Here is a 20682-nt window from a genome sequence, read left to right on the forward strand (position 1 = left end):
AGACAGGCTAATTGAGTGGCCAAAATTTGGCAGATGGAGTATAATGTTGGAAAGTCTGAGGTTGTGCACTTTGGCAGAAAAAAAATCAAAGAGCAAGTTATTATTTAAATGGAGAAAGATTGCAAAGTGCTGCAGTACAGCGGGACCTGGGGGTACTTGTGCATGAAACACAAAAGGATAGTATGCAGGTACAGCAAGTGATCAGGATGGCCAATGGAATCTTGGCCTTTATTGCAAAGGGGATGGAGTATAAAAGCAGGGATGTCTTGCTACAGATATACAGGGTATTGGTGAGGCCACACCTGGAATACTGTGTGCAGTTTTGGTTTCCATATTTAAGAAAGGATATACTTGCTTTGGAGGCAGTTCAGAGAATGTTCACTAGATTGATTCCAGAGATGAGGGGGTTGACTTACGAGGAAAGGTTGAGTCGATTGGGCCTCTACTCATTGGAATTCAGAAGAATGAGAGGTAATCTTATCAAAACATATAAGATTATGAGGGAGTTTGACAAGGTGGATGCAGAGAGGATATTTCCACTGATGGGAGAGATAATCTTAGAATAAGGGGCCGCCATTTCAAACTGAGGTGAGGAGGAATTTCTGCTATCAGAGGGTTGTAAATCTGTGGAATTCACTGCCTCAAAGAGCTGTGGAAGCTGGGTCATTGAATAAATTTAAGACAGAGATAGGCAGTTTCTTAACTGATAAGCGAATAAGGGGTTATGGGGTGCAGACCTGAGTCCATGATCGTATCAGCCATGATCGTATTAAATGGTGGAGCAGGTTCGAGGGGCCAAATGGCCTACTCCTGTTCCTATTTCTTATGTTCTTATGTTCTTATGATCTCGTGCCAGGTAAGAGTTTGTTTTTGAGTTAAATGCATTTGAAGAGTGCTTCATGTCCACACTATAACCCTTTAAAGAAGCACTATCAGTATTATAAAATAATTCTTGTGCCGTTTCATATCAAGACATAAATTGACAAAATAATAAAATTGTTGCCAAAAACTTCACATCACACCGCTTGCAAGCAAGGCTTTTGTGTCACAAAGTGATGCCCAACTTTTCTGATTGGTTTCCCTCCTTGAAATGACAACCATCTCCTTTTAAAACCTTCCTCAATTGGAATTCTGACCAGTGGCAGAATGTTGCTGGAAAGGATCACAACTAAAATCTGAAGCAGGTCTGGATATGTCCACTGGCCAGCTTGGGGCAGAGTTACTTCCAGCTTCTGGTGAGCTGAACAAAGCAATGTGTCAACCTGCCTGTGAACATCACTTCCTTCTGTGCATTCGTGCTGTATATGATCAATTTTGGCTAGCTGCAACTTTTCCCCATTCCACTGATCAACTTCACAGGGTGCATTTTATCTATTTGAAAGATTACTTTCCTAAAGTAAAGTAATAGGCTTTGCTAATTGAAAAGCTAGTCTGGCAAGGATTTAAAAAGCCCCATTTGCCATGTGATGGCGCTTTTCCTAGCGCTGAAGATATTAAGGGGAATCATCATCAGCATCGTCATCATAGGCAGTCCCTCGGAATCGAGGAAGACTTGCTTCCACTCCTGAAGTGAGTTCTTTGGTGGCTGAACAGTCCAATACCAGAGCCACAGTCTCCGTCACAGGTGGGACAGATAGTCATTGAGGGAAGGGGTTGGTGGGACTGGTTTGCCACACGCTCTTTCCACTGCCTGCGCTTGATTTCTGCACATTCACGACGCTGAGACTCGAAGTGCTCAGGGCCCTCCCGGATACACTTTCTCCACTTAGGGCGGTCTGTGGCCAGGGCCTCCCAGGTGTCCGTGAGGATCAAGGGATATGGGAATAGTACAGGAAAGTAGAGTTGAGGTAGAAGATCAACCATGATCTTATTGAATGGCAGAGTAGGCTCGAGGGGCCGAATGGCCTACTCCTGCTCCGAATTCTTATATTCTTATTAAAAAAACTTCTACTGGCAGTTACTGCAACTAGAAAAGTAACCCAACAATAAAACACCTTCTCTGAACCACCAATAATATTTAAGGAATAAAGATGAGCTCTACTCAAATGTTTTAAGTAAGAGCACATGGATAAAAAAAAATAATTTCCTTCCCCATTTATCCTTTTAGTGCCTTTATGCCACACATTTTGCCCAGTTAAGAGATCTTGCTCTATAGTCAGCTGTTAGCAATGAACTGCTTGTATAATTGACTTGCAAATTCGATATGTTTCTGTTGACAAATACCATGGAACTCGCATATATTTAATTGCAGGTGAAAAACTGTGCTCAACTACTCTGATGTAGCACATTGCAGCTCTCACATGCTGTACCAACACCTTTAGAAACTGGCATTCCAAAACTCTCAACATTGAGGTTAGAAATTTCAATTGTGCTTTTATACTACAGATAAACTTCACAACAGCAATGAAACAATTGCCAATTCCAAAGTAACAATGACTCAATTGCACAGCACACGACATTTAGTGTTGAGAGGCCAATCACTTAGTATTAACATTTTTTGTCTCACACAATCACAATCACATAATGACAATCCAAAGTGTTTGTTGGACGCACTGGGAGCTTTGACACTCATAATAGAATTTTTTCTTAAAAAGGACAAACAACATCAGAAATGCTAAATTCATTTTAAGTCATAGGCAGTCCCTTAGAATCGAGAAAGACATGCTTCCACTCTTAACACAAGTTCTTAGGTGGCTGAACAGTCCAATACGAGAACCACAGTCTCTGTCACAGATGGGGCAGATAGTCGTTGAGGGAAGGGGTGGGTGGGACTGGTTTGCCGCACGCTCCTTCCTCTGCCTGCGCTTGCTTTCTGCATGCTCTCGGTGACGAGACTCGAGGTGCTCAGCGTCCTCCCGGATGCACTTCCTCCACTTAGGGCGGTCTTTGGCCAGGGACTCCCAGGTGTCAGTGGGGATGTCGCACTATATCAGGGAGGCTTTGAGGGTGTCCTTGTAACATTTCCGCTGCCCACCTTTGGCTTGCTTGCCATGAAGTAGTTCCGAGTAGAGCGCTTGCTTTGGGAGTCTCGTGTCTGGCATGCGGACTATGTGGCCTGCCCAGCGGAGCTGATCAACTGTAGTCAGTGCTTCAATGCTGGGGATGTTGGCCTTGTTGAGGACGCTAATGTTGGTGTGTCTGTCCTCCCAGGGGATTTGTAGGATCTTGCGGAGACATCATTGGTGGTATTTTTCCAGTGACTTGAGGTGTCTACTGTACATGGTCCATGTTTCTGAGCCATGCAGAAGGGCGGGTATTACTACAGCTTTGTAGACCATGAGCTTGGTGGCAGTTTTGAGGGCCTGGTCTTCAAACACTCTTTTCCTCAGGCGGCCGAAGGCTGCACTGGCGCACTGGAGGCGGTGTTGGATCTCGTCGTCGATGTTTGCTCTTGTTGATAGGAGGCTCCCGGGATATGGGAAGTGGTCCACGTTGTCCAGGGCCACGCCGTGGATCTTAATGACTGGGGGGCAGTGCTGTGCGGCGAGGACAGGCTGGCGGAGGACCTTTGTCCAACTGATGTACGAAGGCCCATGCTTTCGTACGCCTCAGTAAATACGTCGACTATATCCTGGAGTTCAGCCTCTGTATGTGCGCAGATACAGGCGTCGTCCATGTACGGTAGCACGACGACAGAAGTTGGGGTGGTCTTGGACCTGACCTGGAGACGGCGAAGGTCTGCCTTTGACTCGATTGTTCTCGCCTCCATCCTGCAGCATGCTACCCGTCACCACCTCAGTAAAACCCCACACTGCACGAGGTAGAAAAAGCCATGAGGCCGCTTAAGAACAACAAGGCTATGGGAGCGGATGGAATCCCTGCTGAGGCACTGAAATATAGTGGAGAGGCACTACTGACGCAAATACATGACCTCATCTCTCTCATTTAGAGGGACGAGAGCATGCCGGGAGATCTGAGGTATGCAGTGATCGTGACCATCTTTAATAAAGGGGACAAGTCCGACTGAGGCAACGACAGAGGAATCTCCGTGCTATCATCTTAAAACATCTGCTATGAATGGCACACCACCATCAATTTAGTTGAGCTTCAAGCACTATCTCACAATTTTCGTAACCTTGAAGGAAAATATTAACTGTAGTGGATGTATTTTCAGTGATTTAAGAACTAAATTGCACCCACTAAAACATTCAAGAACAATCTTTTCAATTTTAAACCAGCCCCAGAGGAATTTTGTTGTAATGTGAATAGCAGTGAAATTCAATTGAGGATAAATCAGACTAATCTTGGTCACTATCGCAGTGAACCCTCATTGATGCATGGGACATGCTCGATAAGAATCCTTCTGGACCTGCCGGCAAGGATTCTGATCAAGCATATCCCACGTAACATCCTGCCCTAAAAGGGAATCTTCATAGAGCCCTGAAATGCTGGATATTCATGGCTCTATGAAGATGTCCTTTTAAATAAATTGAATAACTTTGAATTCAAGTTTGGGACACTTAAGGAGGTAGAGGTCAATTACTTTAGGTTTTCTTGAGTGTAACGCTGCTCTCAAGCTGAATCCAACAGTACGGATCCTGTTTGACCCTAACCTGACCTTGAAGCCAAACAATGAAGACCACCTATTTTTACCCTCACAACAGAGCCCACCTCGGCCCTTACCTCATCCCCGCTATTACTTTAGGTACCGCCAAGCTTGATTTCCCCAATGACCTCCACACAATATCTCGAGTTCCAGGCTACATAAATTCCAATTTATCTGAAACTCCTCAGCCCCATCCCGCCACATACTAAGTTCCACACACCCATTGCCCATCCATCATTGCCTTTTTTCCCCCTCCCCACAAAATTCTGATTCCCTCCATGGCCTCATCCCACCCCATTTCTGCAACCTCTTCCAGTTCTACTTTCTAGCCCATGCCCTTCAGTCTTCTGACATTGGTCTCCTGAGTATCTCCCATCTTCTCTCCATTTTACCTCCCTATACACCTTCATCTCGCTACCTCAATCCCCACCTTCAAAAGCCTCCTAAAATCCATCTCTGACCATGCTTTCTGAAAGTTGTTCTTACTCTTCTGTTGCTGCTGCTACGGTACCCATTTCTCCTCTGTGAAGTAAGTTACTACGTTTACTACATAAGGATCCTTATGTTTACTACATAAGAATGAAATGTAAATAGAGGTTTCTTTCCGCCAAATAGATCATCTTGTGCTGCATATCATTAAGGCAAACTAATGAACTACTTCCAGGACTCCATCAATATTGCTCTTATATTGGTCACAAGGAGGTATGAGAGAGTAGCCCATGAATTACTCTCTCCCTTGCTCCTTGACAAGAACCACCTAACATTTCCCCCCTCCCAACTCACCGCACCCACCCTCTCCAATGAAATGATGGAGATAATAAACTCATCGATATTAGATATAATAGATATAAATCCACATCTCAACATTAAATGGCACTGTAAATTAATATTCCAACACAGTCAGCACATAACCTTGATTTGGAGCTTCAAATTAAGGATTTTAGATTGATTAAACAGCACAAGTAATTGATAGTCAGTAGTCCACCATCAAAGAAAAGTACCTCTATTCATATAGCACCTTATCACATTTCACTATTTGGCATAGGGAGGTTACAGAGGAAGAGAAGGAACGGATTTAAACGCACAAGATGATGAGAATTTTAAATTTGAGGGTCCCAATGTAGGACAAGGATGGGGATAATGAATGCGAGGGACGTGGTGCAGGATAGATAAAGACAATATTTTAGGTTAAGCTGAAGTTTATGGAGGATGGAATGCTAGCCAGGAAAAAGAAAGACTTTAATTTATATAGTGCCTTTCACGACCACCGGACGTCTCAAAGCGCTTTACAGCCAACTCAATACTTTTTGGAGTGTAGTCATTGTTGTACTATGGGAAATGTGGCAGTCAATTTGCGCACAGCAAGCTCCCACAAACAGCAATGTGATAATGACCAGATAAACTGTTTTTGTTATGTTGATTGAGGGATAAATATTGGCCAGGACACAGGAAAGCTTTAGAATAGTTGAGTCTGGTGACGGATATGGGTGACAGCTTTATTAGCGGATGGGCTTCGGTAAAGGCGAAGTCTGGTAGTAGGCAGTCTTTGTGATAAAGAGAATTTACAGGGCCTGAAACTTAGTTCAGGGTTGAATAGGATGCCACAGTTGCATACAGTTTGTTTTAGCCTGAGCCGTAAAAGGGTGAAATCAACAGCAGGGGTATGGAGTTTTTGGCGGGGGCAGAAAACAATAGTTTCAGCCTTGCCAATATTTAACTGGAAGAAATTACGGCTCAACCAAGATCTGATGTCGGACAATCAGTCTGACAACACAAACAGTGGAGAGGTTGAGACAAATGGTGGAGTGGCACAGCTTGGTGCCGTCAGGATATTTGTGGAAGCTGACCCCATGTCTGCAGATGTCACCAAAGGGCAGCATGTACATAATGAAGAAGGGGTCATTGCTGGAGATGTCTGGCTATGATCAGACAGGTAACCAAATGAGGGCAGTCCCACGGAGCTGGAGAACAGAGGATGGTGGCGAGGTCGACCAAGTCAATGGCTACGGAACAGTCGGGGAAGAATAATGCACCATGGTCACAGTACGAGAGGATGTTGTTTAGGGCTATTTTGGTACTGTGGCAGGGACAGAAACCTGATTGGAGAAATTCAAACCGAGAGTTGCAGGAAAGATGGGCACGGATTTGGGAGGCAATAACACTTTCAAGTTTTTGAAGAGGAAAGGGAGGTTTGAGATGGGGTGGGAGTTTTCAAGGTCAAAGGTTCGACGATACTGGGAGGGTTCTCCTTTGAATAATGCCAATGTATATTTTAATGTCCACCTGAAATGAAGCCTTAGTTTAATTCTTCAACCCAAGGATGGCACCTTTGGATTACTTTTTTTTCGTACTGCACAAGGGTACAACCTACATTATGTACTTAAATGCTGGAGAGGGACTCAACCAGAACTTGGTGACTCAGAGATGCGTGTACTACAAATTGACGAATAAAAACTACTGTTCCATTAATCGAAACCAAGGGTTTAAATGTCTTTGGCGGTACATTGGTTACATTGTTAGTGTAAAATTCACTGGCACAGTATTTAAGCAAACAGCCAATCCATTTAGAATTTCATAAAATTACAAAAGAATGGTTAACCAGAGGATTACCAAAAGTAACTAAATGTTCAAAAAGTAATTCAGGTACACAGACTGGTATTGGTTGAAAGCCTGCACGCAAAACTTTTCCATTCCGACAGAGAACACAAATCAGGAAGCAGGCCTTGGTGTTGAAATGCCTTCAGGGATCTATCTGACTAGTCACATACATCCACGTCTGCCTGTGGCTAAATATACCAGGTTCAGGGCAGTAGACCAGTGCTAAATTTAAGCCCTATTGCAAGTTCTGCCTCTCACAGTTACTATCACCTTAAAACCTTTTCCTTTAATTTGAAGTTAAAATAAATGAATCAAAGCATTTTAGTTATGGTTGCAGTTTTTGCTAACAACTTGCAAAAGGGATCAAAGTAACTCACGAATTCATAGTACCAAAATTCAAAATGCTTATTTTTAGGACGCTCACCAGCAGGGCACCAGTACTGCGTAAGCAAACCATCACAATTCAGTGAGGAATTTAATTCTGGAACAGTCAGCACTACTGGATAAATTAATGGACGATAACTCATTAGTCTGCAGATCTCATACCTTTGATACTTGCTGTTGCTCCAAGGTGAGGCGACACAACCTGTTAACAAAGGATTGGAAATAATTACAAAGACATAAGCTCCATAATTCAGGTGTGTTGCCTTATAACCAATTCAGTTATTAAGAACAAAACACGTCAATCTAAAAGCTAAAAATAAATCCAAGGTTGTAGAGACAACCTTCCCTGGATGGAGACAAATATGATATTATTCTAGTCACGTGTACGCTTCAAACCTTCTTCACTTTCCCTTCTCTGCACTGACACATCCAGTAAATATTTCAGTGCAACTCCCTCCCCACCCCTTAACTTTTAGTATCAGATTCAAACAATGTAGAGCACCTTTATACATTGCCTCTACTGTATCTACATGAACTTGGCATTTCTCTCACACAAATATCTTGTTCTCAGGCACAGCTTATTGCCAGAATTGAACCAGAATCTTTGGTCAGAGTTATGCACTGGCTTGGATTCTGCCATCAGTGGTGAACGAACAGCGGTAGCCGTTAATTACACTTACACTTGTCCACAAACTTTCTATGGACTTTTGTACTGAAGCTTGCGGTGATTAAATATCCATTTCGGCGCAGCTCCATCTGCAGGGAATCTGGGACCTATATTAACAGGACAAGCAACTGTGTATCTCCTTAATTAATCAGATTGAAGAATCCTGACTTGAGCACGCAATCTGAACAAGGAAGTGCCAGTTAGAATACTTAATTCAATACCATATCATGTACAGAAAGTGAACTAAAGAAAGGGAAAGAAAGATGGTATTGAGAGATAAAAGAGACAGAGAAAAAAAGTTAAGAACATTGTCATTTAAAAAAAAATCTCCAACATTATTTAAAATCTGAAGGAATGAGACTCCGCCCTTGTAAAAGTTACTTTTCAGTGCCAGAGAGGTTGTTTTGCAATATTTAAGACTTATCTAGCCATTAAAAATGTACTTACACTGGAATGGACAAGCCCGAACTTTCGTTGGCGTGTTTAGTGGGTATCTATCACGTCAAAGTACCATAACTTCATACCCTTCCATATGTTTCAATGCCGAGTGTTTTGGTGGGATATCGGTGTAGCGAAGCGTCAGGAGGAGCAGGGCAACTCAGACAACAACTTCCTGATTTCCATGTTCAACTGCACATGTTCGGTCGCCATAAGTTGCTGTCTGATTTACCTTTACTAACTGAGCGCTGATACCCTCACTGTCATTTCTACTGTAAAGTCTGGGCCAATATGAATTTCCTCCCAAAAAAACTCCCTCCAGAGGTAGGCTCCATGACAGCATGGGTTAGGAGACAAAAAGTATAAACAGCTTTCTGGAACCCAAAACTTGTCAGTATCATGAAGCAAATAAAGGATACTCTGGTACCAAAAGACTCAATACACATTTTTCTTATTGAACAGTTCATTTATGTTGTGGTTAAGCAATACAGTTACCATTTTTTTAAATGAAGTCATGTGGGTAAGGAGGCAAAAAGATAGCAGAAACTAGAAGCCAAGATACAACTTGATCATAATCTTTAAAGATGTACAACATAATGGGTAAATGGAGTTGAGATGCAGATCAGCCACAATCTAATTGAATGCCTCGATGGACTGAATGGTTTACTCTTGTTCCTAATGATACTAAATGGTGACTGTTCTCTACGGGTCGTCAACAATGGATTACTACCCAAACTTATCATGAATACATCACATTAGTTAATTATTTAACATTGGCATTAACACAAGGAAATCATATCACTGTGTGTACTGGACAGATTCACAGATAACACTTATCACCAACAAGAAAAACACAAAACCTACACATTCCACAATATGCTTTTTACAGGGAATGATAATACATAGGAATGGTTTGAAGGTTGTGGCATTTGCCAGGTATTGACAACAGCACAACTCACGGCAGTAAAAATGTAATGGTTTTTACCCATTGTCCAAACACCTCCTCAGTGGGATTTCAGCCTCCTAACTCTCATCCAAGTATCCACTGTGCTTTATTTTACAATCTACAGAAATTAACCAACAAGTATATAGGTTACCCTGGATCACTGAGTGCAAGAGTCACTTCATAAAAATCAGCACGATCTAGACTCGTTTCCAATTTCACTTACACATCAAATAATTATTGTTTAAAACGAGTATTCACTCAAGTATCAAACACAAAATTGAAGGAGAGTTGTAGCTATATATATTAACAGTATTCTGTGAAAGAAGAGAACATTCCACTATAACATAGGAAAGTTATTCAAGAAGTTTCATTGGGATTTTGTGCTACTCAAGATGTTTGGGAATGGAATACTTTTTCCACTTATGATACCTAATACCTGTACTGTGCCATGTATAGCACAATTGCTTTCAAGTCAATATGGTGGAAGGGAAACTCTAAAAAGAGGATTGCAAAAAAGGATGGTGGGTTCATGTAAGAATGAGAATGGCATAAGGGCACAGTTACAAAGATACTAAATTTCAAATTTGTCTATGGGGAGGAAATATGCACTAGCACCACAACTTAATAACTGCACTCAACGGGCCATAAATTGCGGCCTCTCTGGGTGCATACGATGTGCACACGTGCCCGAAGAGGCCCCATAGGTTCCGGGCTTAGACGTGCACAGCGCCTAAACCCGACACTTGCGATCTGTCGAAATTTATTTTCATGATCGTACGAATGCGAAAGTAAAGAACCTCCGTGGGTGGAGAGTTGGGCCTGCCCAGTGAATGTTCTTAAAACTCTTACGCCTGATAAAAACAGCATAAGAGTTTTAAAAGACAGAAAAAAATAATTTTGACTAATTTTTGTATTAAAAACCCTGTCCATTAAGGTAAGCTTATTTTTAACTTAAAACGTATTAAAAAAAATTCAAAAAATTGTTTTTTTTCCAAAACATTTAATTTAATTCAATTTCTATTCATTTTAAATAAGTGAGGTGTTTTTTATTTATGTAAAGTGTTTTGTTTATTTTTGGGGATATTCCCATCCATAGTAATGGCTGCTCCGTACAACAAGACTGGAGATTTTTTTTAAATCAGGGGCGTGGCCTATTCAAATTAACTTTTTTGACAGGTCTTGTGGGCGGAACTATCTTCCGAATGAAGCCACAGGCTTCGCATGCACAGCATTCCTGGGTGGCAAGATGTAATGCGCTGCCCAGGACTCTGCCGGTTCAAAACGGAATTTTCCGTGTGCGCATCGTATTTGGTGGTCAGAGGCCTGTGTCCGCGGGAAGCCTCCGGTAACAATTTTTGGCCCAACATAACAGGTATCAGTAGAAATGCCAAAGATTGGAAGGGTGGTAGTTTAAAGTACTATGCTGCCCAGTCTCCTCTGAAAATTGAGAGAGAAATTTTGAATAAGTATCCTCTTCACAGTTGCTTATATGTCAATAATTTTTTTAATCTAAACTATTAACCTAATTTGGGAGATGAATTTGAATAACAACCTATGAAGATTTTTTTCCAAACGTTTTGTGATCAAGATGAGAGCTATAGTGTTGAAGCGTGGATTTTTCCATCCCACTCCAGGCCAGGATCCAGCACTCTCTATTAAGTACTGCACAGGTTAGATGCGGAGTAAATCTCTTTAAACTCGGCACATCAACTCTCCCCCCAAATTAAAAGTAATCCCAGCATCATTTCCCTCCGGCCTCATAGTAAATTGACAATCTCTATCAAAGAGTCAATCAGCTTCTGCTGAATTTCAAACAGCTTTCAGCTTGTGATTATGATGAATGGATCAAGAGTACCTCAACGTCATTTCATCTAGAATTCTTGCAGCCAAGAGGCAGAGATGACTTTCTTCCCTACAGTTTATGCTGGTGTTTCTCAAATTGAGACTTTCCAGGGATCCGCGACCGGAGGTAATTTCAAGTCTGCTCCTCTTCATAAAACCAACACTGATTCAGTTCTTGCGAATTTTTCTCAACAGCTGGGCTCACCTGCTCAGAGGCTCACAGCTTTCTCACTTTGCAGTGAGGGCTCCCAGCCAGTCGAGCCGATTCCTCTCCCTGGCACTGCAACCCTGTGCTATCCTGCCCACACATGATCAGAGCGCTTGCGGGGCCCTCCAAAGACATACCTGAACGTGTTCACACAAACATGTACAATCCCACAGTGTAGCTGTAACAGAACTTGCCAGTGGAACAGTATGGCAGTGAGTCATACTTCCAGCTGCATCCCAGCATGTGCCCGGTGCTCGTGCCCCCACTCAACTTGGCCGGCCTGCTGATGGCTTCAAAAACTGTCCAAAACTAAATGGCCAATAGTGGCCATCTATTGGTGCAGAGTACTCAGAATTGGTGTGAGAAGCAGGCACACCCATCTCATGGATATTTGTAAGTAAATACCTGTTTTCTTAAAAGCATTATTAATACACTCTTTACATGCAGAACTTTCATATTAGGAATATTATATAGTATTATAATTTAGATGGGTTGTCCGTGATTACTAATCCATTTGAAAAGTTTGAGAACCACTGGTCTAGGCTTCAAAATTCAGGTCTCCAAAGTGAAAGGAAAGCATGTTGACTCGACAATTTTAATTAGTGAAACTTGGGTGTTGCCCAAAAATCATAGCTTGTGCTATATATGGTTATTATATATATATGTTTAAGATAAATCCAAGTCCAAAACATTTTTTTCCATTCTTGTACTATACAACATAAAATGCAAGACTCATTCTTGCTTCTCCATGCTTGCCTTACATTGAACAAAATGCAAAGATTGTTTAAGGAAAAAGTGAAGATTCTTCAATGAATTACAACCAGTGTTCAATTACAAGCAGTTTTGTGCTCTGGACTCACACATCTAACAAAAAAGGCTGGGAGTGTGAAGACGTGGAAAAAGCAGTAGCGATGACAAGCAAGAAGAGTAACAAGCTATATAAAAAAAAAACTGGAACAAAACGCATTTTCCATATTAGAGGTTCCATGCTTAAGTCAATGGTAAATGTCAATTAGCAACAGTGGAAGTATCAACACATACAAGAACCAATTGAAAAATTAAGTCAAGAACTGAAAATAAAACTGCTTCGAAGATTCCACGTTCCCAGATTTCTGAATGGAGCAAAATGAAAACAGTTCTGAAACCATGAATAACAGATCCCCGCAATTATGGAGAAAATATGTTAAAAACAAAAGAATAAAGTAAGATATATGTTATGGGGAACAAAGCACAAGAATGGAAAAGAACTGAAAAAGGGGGAGTGTGCATTACACAATATTGTAAAGGAAGAGCACACAGACACAAATAGATAAGAATGAAAGTACTACCAGCTCTGAATGGCACCAAAAGGAACGGTTATGATATTATATTGATATCTAAATTGTGTTATATTAAATTTAATACGAGATAGAGATAATAATAATAACTACAAGGATCTACAAGGCGAGCACTTGGAAGGGAAATGCATTCGAAGCAAATAGATTTAGATTCTGAAAACAACAGAAGACCTGGGGGGAGAAATGTTTTTTCAAGTTCCATGGAAATTCAACATTTTTCATAGGAAGAAGTGCCCATTAAAATGCTCAAATAATGCCAGGAACAAGCTGAATCAGCAAATACCTGGCCTTGAGAAAAAAGCACTTTAAAAAGCTTTGTAGCTGGGAGTTTTAAGAAAAATAAAAGCAAAGGGAATATATGGCAAATGAACTAGCTGTGCTGAAAGCTGCTTTGGCAATACACAGCAAGTGGTGATCAATGGGAAAGACTCAAGGGCTCTATTCTCGACAAAGCCGTTTTTTGGTGTACTTGAAGGGTTACGCCTGTTTTTTTGGGGTCCAACCACGGCAAAAAAAAAATCAGCTAACTTTCCCCGTTTGAATTGTCCATTTTGCCGCTGACTAGCCTGTCCTTTAGGTTTGGGGGTGGAGCCTAAGATATGTGCCAAAAAGATTGGGTTAGCAGGGATACACTGCGGGCCAAGGCTGAAAAGTGACACATACAACACATTCTGGCCAGCTCACAGCAACCTGCACAAGCTCCTGTACATTGCAGCAGCATTCCATCATTAAATTATTAAAGTGTTTATGCCGAAAGTCTATACCACCTCCACCCCCCCCGCCACACCCCAACACTCCACCCCACCACCCCCCCCACCTGCTAGCCCTGGCTGAAAGGCCTGCTCCTCCCGATGCCGGTGCCCGCTGCTTGCCTTGGCCGAAGGGCCTCCCGATGTCGGTTACCACGCCTAACCCTGGCTGAAAGGCCTCCCCTCACTCTCTCCTCTCCCCACCTCTCTGCTGCTGCTGTCCGGGCCGTGGAACTGCACCTGCTGCGCCGATTTTTTAAACTACCCAGAAGGTTTTTCCACAGCGGTCACATAGGCCATCCTAAGAAAAATTGGAGTAAATCAGAGCTGGCCAATCGTGCTTAAATGGCCAGAATTGGCACGGGTGGCAGATTACACCACCAATGACGCAAAAAAAAACTAACCTAAAAAAATCGTTACTAACTTAGTTACACTGGCGCACAATCTTTGGGGAAACTTGGATATTTTAAATTTAGGCAAAAAAGGCGACGTGCGCCAAAAAAACACGCAGATAACTGGGGGAAATTGAGCCCTCAGTCTGGGTGTCAATGACAAGAGGAAACTTTAGGGATCTCATATGTGTTCCCTGTGATTTACACGATTCAAAAGTTATATACAAAAGGATATTGCTTGCATTTGATTAACACCTGGTTAAAACAAATATAAAGACTGGCATCACTGAAAGAAATCTGGACAAATTAAATGGATGGATTAAGGAATGACAGTTACATTTGTAGATGCAAAAAGGCATCACTTTATATTTGAAATACAAAACATTAAATATAAGGACCAACTGCATGGTTTCTATTTCAAATTGAACCATTCCATTGGCAAAAGTGGACAAGTAGAAGCATTCATTTCACTGGGCTAATTACTTTGACTGAAATTATCTCAAAGCTATTTAAGTTTCTGTTGAAGAGGTTATTTTAATGCAATATAATACAATGGTGTAACCACATCGTTTGTGTGAACTTTGAGGCATCTACCTTTGAAAGAACAAAGATGCATTGGAAAAGGTTCGAAGAAAACAAATAGGAGGATTCTGGAATTTAAAATTCTCAGTTATGAGACACAAAACTGAACTTTTTGTCACTGGATAAAAAAAGAAAGTATGAAAGAAGATCCAATCTTTAAAATGAAGCAAGGTGCAGGCAGTGTAAATGTAAGCAGGTTATCTAAGTTTAGGTATTATCGCAGCATAATAGGATGTGACGAAACTAGAATTGAATAAAATCCTTCCCTGACAGCATGATAAATTATAAGATAGGCAGAGATGAGAGATGCCATTTAGTTCATTTTAGCTGATCTGTGCAGAATTCAAAAAACATTTAAAAACTCAAAAGCTGCAAACTCTCTTGATTCAGGAATTATTCCCTTGGATTGGAAAATTGCCAATGTCACTCCATTATTTAAGAAGAGTAGGTGGGATAAACTAGGAAATTATAGGTCTATTAGTCTAATGTCTACTGTGGGGCAACTACTAGAACTGAGAGACAAATGGCCCGAAATTCAGTACTGCTGGAAAGCTGGTGCTCCCGCCACCTTTTTGGGGCCATTAGTGCCAACATTTTTTCGTGACTGGGCCACCTCATCTTCAGCTCCAAAAGTGAACAAATGGGTTCCAGCGCTAATGAACCCTTCCAAAGAGGAATTTTCAGCAGTGTGACTGTCTTAATTTGAGCTTTATCACCACTGAGAAATTCAGCATACAGGTAAGGGTTTCTATCGAGCCAGCTGCTCAAGGCCAGGGTTTGCAGCAAGGCCCTGAGGGGGGGGGAAGGAGTTTGGAAGGGTGGCTGGTGTAACTCCAGGACAGCGCCAGAGCATACTTACAATGACGCTCATGTGCCACCAGGCGCATCATCGAACAGTGCATAGGCATCCTTAAACATATATGGAGGTGAGGACGCAAGGAGAGCCAACAGGTTTACGGATATGGAGCTGGAGACACTGATGGATAGTGTGGAGGGCAGAAGAAGAATACTGTTTCTTGATGTGGGGAAACCTGGCAGACCGCCAGTACATAATGCTTGGAGGGAGATTGCAGGGGAGGTGTCAGGCACCTCCATATATGTGGGGACGCACCCTCCCAGGAGAGTGGTGGCCAGTCTTCATACAGCCCTTCCAGGGTGGCGATGGGTCGACGCCTCCTAGCTCTGGGGCGACAGGTATCCTCCTCCTCCTCCTCCTCAGGTAGTACTGCTGGCTCGACCTCCAGCGGCTATCTGCTCATAATGGCCAGGTTGTGCAGCATGCAGCAGACCACGACAAGAATGGAGACCCATGGAGGAGAGTACTGCAAGGTGCCACCAGAGCGGTCCAGGCACTGGAATCTCTGCTTAAGGATGCCTATGCACTGTTCGATGATGCGCCTGGTGGCACAATGAGCGTCATTGTAAGCATGCTCTGGCGCTGTCCTGGAGTTCCACAGTGGAGTGAGCAGCCAAGTGGACAGGGGATAACCCTTGTCCCCAAGCAGCCAACCGCAATCCTGACTCGGGCCGGTCAAGACGGCGGGCACATTGGTCTAGTGCAGAATGAATGAATCATGGCTGCTGTCTCCCTTGCCCGCTGCCTCTCCACATGGTACTGACAGCGACGCCTTCTCCTGCGTGCCACCCTGCTTCGGAGCAGGGTGTACAAGGTGTCGCCCTCCCAACACTCCTCCCATCCTCAGGGTGAACCCTGCCAAGCAGGACTTTGCAGCCCACAGGCCTCCACTAAAGAGTCAGACCTAAAAGTTGTACAAATGTGCAAATCTCTGAGCAGCACTCAGCAGGTTGAATGGAGCCAAAATAATTAATAAAACTGTATGAAAAGATAAATACAGTGGATGATGTAATCTGAAATAAAAACATTATTAATTAATAAAACTATTTCCCTACCAAAGGGCCCTTATCGCGGCAACACTCCAGCGGTTTGAGCACCGCATCGAATAGCTCACGGGGGCACTACTGGAAAAGTCTTACCTTTGTGCAGCTGAAAATCCCTGTCCTGGCTGCTTTTCAGCAGCCCGCATGCTGCAAAGCTCACCGCTGGAAAGTCACCTTTACAGCGGCTTCACCCTGCCGTTTCCGGAGGAAGTGAGCAGCGCTCAAATCCCCCCGCACCCCCACCGCCCAACCCCCCCTCCCCCCCACGCCACTACCCCCCAAGCTGAATATGGCTCGGGGAGGGAAAAGTACCCGACCACGGTGGCTGATCGATTTTTTCGATCGACCGTCCAAACTCACTGGTAGCCATCCCTTAGGGGACGGCGAATTTCGGCCCCAGAGTGACTAAGCACTTGGACAGCTATGAACTGATCAGAGAGAGCCAGCATGGATTTATAAAGGATAAGTGATGTCTAACAAACTTTGAAGATGTAACCAATATGAATAAGAGAGTGTCCATGGATGTTATTTATATGGATTACCAGAAGGCATTCGATAAGGTTCCACAAAAAAGACACTTAACAAAAATGAGAGCACATGGAATTGGAGGCAAACTATTGACATGAGTAGAGAATTGGTTAGGAGGCAAGAGATCGAGAGTAGGGATAATGGGTATGTACTCACATACATGCTCACATGATATGATTCGTGGTATCCCCCAGGGAGCTGTACTGGAGCCTTAGCTTTTCACTATACCATATATTTATAAATGACTTAGATAATGGAAGAGAGAGAGAGATATCCAAGTTTGCTGACACCAAATTAGGTGGCACAATAAATGTAGATGGGAGCAGAAAGTTGCACAGGGACATTGATAGATTAAGTTAGTGGGCAAAACTGTGGCAAATGGTCTTCAATGTGGGGAAGTATGAGGACCTAAGAAAGATAGATAGACAAGAGTATTTTCTAAATGACGAGAAGCTGGGAACTTTGGGCCCAAGTTTCGGGCCGCGCCTAGAACAGTGCAGCCCCAACCTGGACGCCCGTTTTTCACGCCACAAAGTGCGCCTAAAAAAAACTTACAGATTCTCCGGCTCCCTGCTGGTCCTCTGGAGTCGGGCGCGGCGCGGCACGAGCTGTAGGGGGCGGAGCTAGGTCCCTGCGCTGAAAACAGTGCCGGGACCTCTGAACATGCGCGCTACAGTGGGCACACATGTGCAGTAGCTCCAGGCGCCCAAAACTGCCCCCCCTTCTCCTTTCCCCCCCCTTCCCCTTCTCCTCCTCCTCCCCCCCTTCTCCTTCTCCTTTCCCCCCTTCTCCTTTTCCCCCCTTCCCCTTCTCCTCCTCCCCCCCCGCCTTCTCCTCCTTCCCCCCCCTTCTCCTCCTCCCTCCCCTTCTCCTCCTCCCCCCTCCCCTTCTCCCCCTTCCCCTTCTCATCCCCCTTCTCCTGCTCCCCCTCTCCTCCCTCTCCTCCTCCCCCTTCCCCTTCCCCTCCTCCCCCTTCTCCTCCTCCTCCCCCTTCCCCTCCTCCTCCCCCTTCCCCTTCCTCTTCTCCTGCTCCCCCCTCTCCTCCTCCCCCTTTCCCTTCTCCTCCTCCCCTTCCCCTTCTCCCCCCCTCCCTCCTCCTCCCCCTTCCCCTTCTCCTGCTCCCCCCTCTCCTCCTCCCCCTTTCCCTTCTCCTCCTCCCCTTCCCCTTCTCCCCCCCTCTCCTCCTCCCCCTTCTCCCCCCCTCTGCTCCTCCCCCTTCCCCCCATCCCTCCTCCCCCTTCACCCCCTCCCTCCCTTCTCCTCCCCCCCTTTCTCCTCCTTCACCCCCTCCCCCCCTTCTCCTCCTCCCCCTTCCCCCCCCTCTCCCCCCCCCTTCTCTCCCCCCTTCCCCTTCTCCCTCCCTTTCCCCTTCTCCCTCCCCCCCTCCTCTTCTCCTCCCCCCTTCCCCTTCTCCTCCCCTTCTCCTCCCCCCTCCCCTTCCCTCCTCCCCCCTCCCCTTCCCTCCTCCCCTTCTCCTTCCCTCTTCCCCTTCTCCTCCCCCCCTCCCCTTCTCCTCCCCCCTCACCTTCCCCTTCTCCCCCATACCTCCCCCCCCCCTCTGCCTGCCTCCCTCCCTCCCTTCGCTGTCAGAAACACAGACACTGACAGACAGAGAGTGAGAGACACACACAGACAGACAGAGAGATAGAGACACTGACAGAGACACACTGGGGGGGCATCCCAGCACGCTGTTGGAGGGCTCCCGGTGCTGCAGTGGGTAAGTAGAAAATGTTTTATTTATTGATTTTAAAAAAAAATTATTTCTTATTAATTTTTTTTGATTGATTTATTGATTGATTTATTGATGTTTTTATCATTTATTATTGATGATGGCTCTTTATTTGTAAAACTGAAGTGTTTAATGTTTGTAAACTTCCCTTTAACCCCCCCACCCCCCCCCCATTCCCTACGCCTGATTTGTAATCTACGCCTGATTTTCTAAAGTGTAGACAAGGTTTTTTCGAGCGTACAAAAATCTTCACTTACTCCATTCTAAGTTAGTTTGGAGTAAGTTTTCACTGCCGAAACTTTGAAAACAGGCGCAAGTGGCCAGACACGCCCCCTTTTGAAAAAAAAAATCTGTTCCAAAGTGAAACTGTTCTAACTGACTAGAACTGGAGCAAACTAAATGCCGAGAATTTGATATTCTAAGATACTCCGTTCTACACCAGTTGCTCCAAAAAATCAGGAGCAACTGAGGCCGAAACTTGGGCCCTGTGAAGGAGCAGAGAGATTTAGGGGTTCAAGTACAGAAATCACTAAAAGCTGATGGACAGGTACAAAAACATAATTAAAAAAGGCTAATGGAATGTTGGCCTTTATCTCAAGGGGGCTGGAATACAAAAGGGTTGGAAGTTACATTACAGTTGTATAAAGCTGTGGTTAGAGTACAGTTTAGAGTAGTTTTGGGCACCGCATCTTAGGAAGGATATATTGGTAGTGGAGGGGGTGCAGTGCAGAATCATCTGAATGATGCCTGGGTTAAAAGGGTTAAATTGAGAGTACAGGTTGCATAAACTAAGTTTGTAGTCCCTGGAGTGTAAAAGATTAAAGGGTTATCTAATTGAGTCTCGTTGCTCCTTCACAGCAAATGAGACAAAGGTGGGCAGAGGAAACGTTACAAGGACATCCTCAAAGCCTCCCTGATAAAGTGCAACATCCCCACTAACACCTGAGAGTCCCTGGCCAAAGACCGCCCCTAAGTGGAAGAAGTGCATCCGGCAGGGCGCTGAGCACCTCAAGTCTCATCGCCAAGAGCATGCAGAAATCAAGCACAGGCAGCAGAAAGAACGTGCGGCAAACCAGTCCCACCCACCCCTTCCCTCAACGACTATCTGTCCCACCTGTGACAGAGACTGTGGCTCTCGTATTGGACTGTTCAGCCATCTAGGAACTAATTTTAAGAATGGAAGCAAGTCTTCCTCGATTCAGAGGGACTGCCGATGATGATGATGATCTGCTTGAGGTGTTTATGATGATTAAAAAGGAGTTGATAGGGTAGGTAGACTCCCCCTCTCGTGGGGGAGTCCAGAACAAGGAGGCATAAACTTAAAATTGGAGCTAGGCCATTCAAGGGTTGATGTCAGGAAGCACTTTTTCCGCACAAAGCGTAATGGAAATTTGGAACTCCCTTCCTGCAAAAAGATGTTCAGTCTAGGTCAATTGAAAATTTCAAAACTGAGATTGAAACATTTGATAGGCAAGGATATGAAGGGCAAAAGAACCAAGGCGGTTAGATGGAGATAAAATACAGATCATCCATTATCTAACTGAATAGCGAAACAGGCTCAAAGAGCTGAATGGACTACTCGTGTTCCTATAAAACTGACAGCCCCCAAAAAAGCTGACAACTCCAAAAATAATTTACAGTTAAAAAACAGCCCTAAAGAAAGATCTATATCCAAGGCCGACGAAGGGTTGTTGACCCGAAACGTTAACTCTATTTTTCTCTCCACAGATGCTGCCTGACCCACAGATTTCCAGCATTCTCTGTTTTTATTTCAGATTCCAGCATCCGCAGTATTTTGCTTTTCTATATCCAAGGCTACTGCTGCAAGGTGATTGCT

At 44.0% G+C, this 20682-nt stretch overlaps 1 protein-coding gene across 4 annotated transcripts in view; it reads right to left on the reverse strand.

Moving 5' to 3' along the window:
• pcnx1 (pecanex 1) overlaps window positions 1-20682 on the reverse strand; it is a 320670-nt gene that overhangs the window by 196628 nt on the left and 103360 nt on the right. For all 4 annotated transcript variants that reach the window (XM_070878882.1, XM_070878880.1, XM_070878879.1 and 1 more), the window contains exon 4: window positions 7691-7730. In XM_070878882.1, coding sequence (XP_070734983.1) covers window positions 7691-7730 — 40 coding nt within the window. The remainder of the gene's footprint in view (window positions 1-7690; window positions 7731-20682) is intronic.

This window comes from Pristiophorus japonicus, chromosome 4 (genome assembly GCF_044704955.1).
Source record: "Pristiophorus japonicus isolate sPriJap1 chromosome 4, sPriJap1.hap1, whole genome shotgun sequence".
NCBI classification, from domain to species: Eukaryota; Metazoa; Chordata; class Chondrichthyes; family Pristiophoridae; genus Pristiophorus; species Pristiophorus japonicus.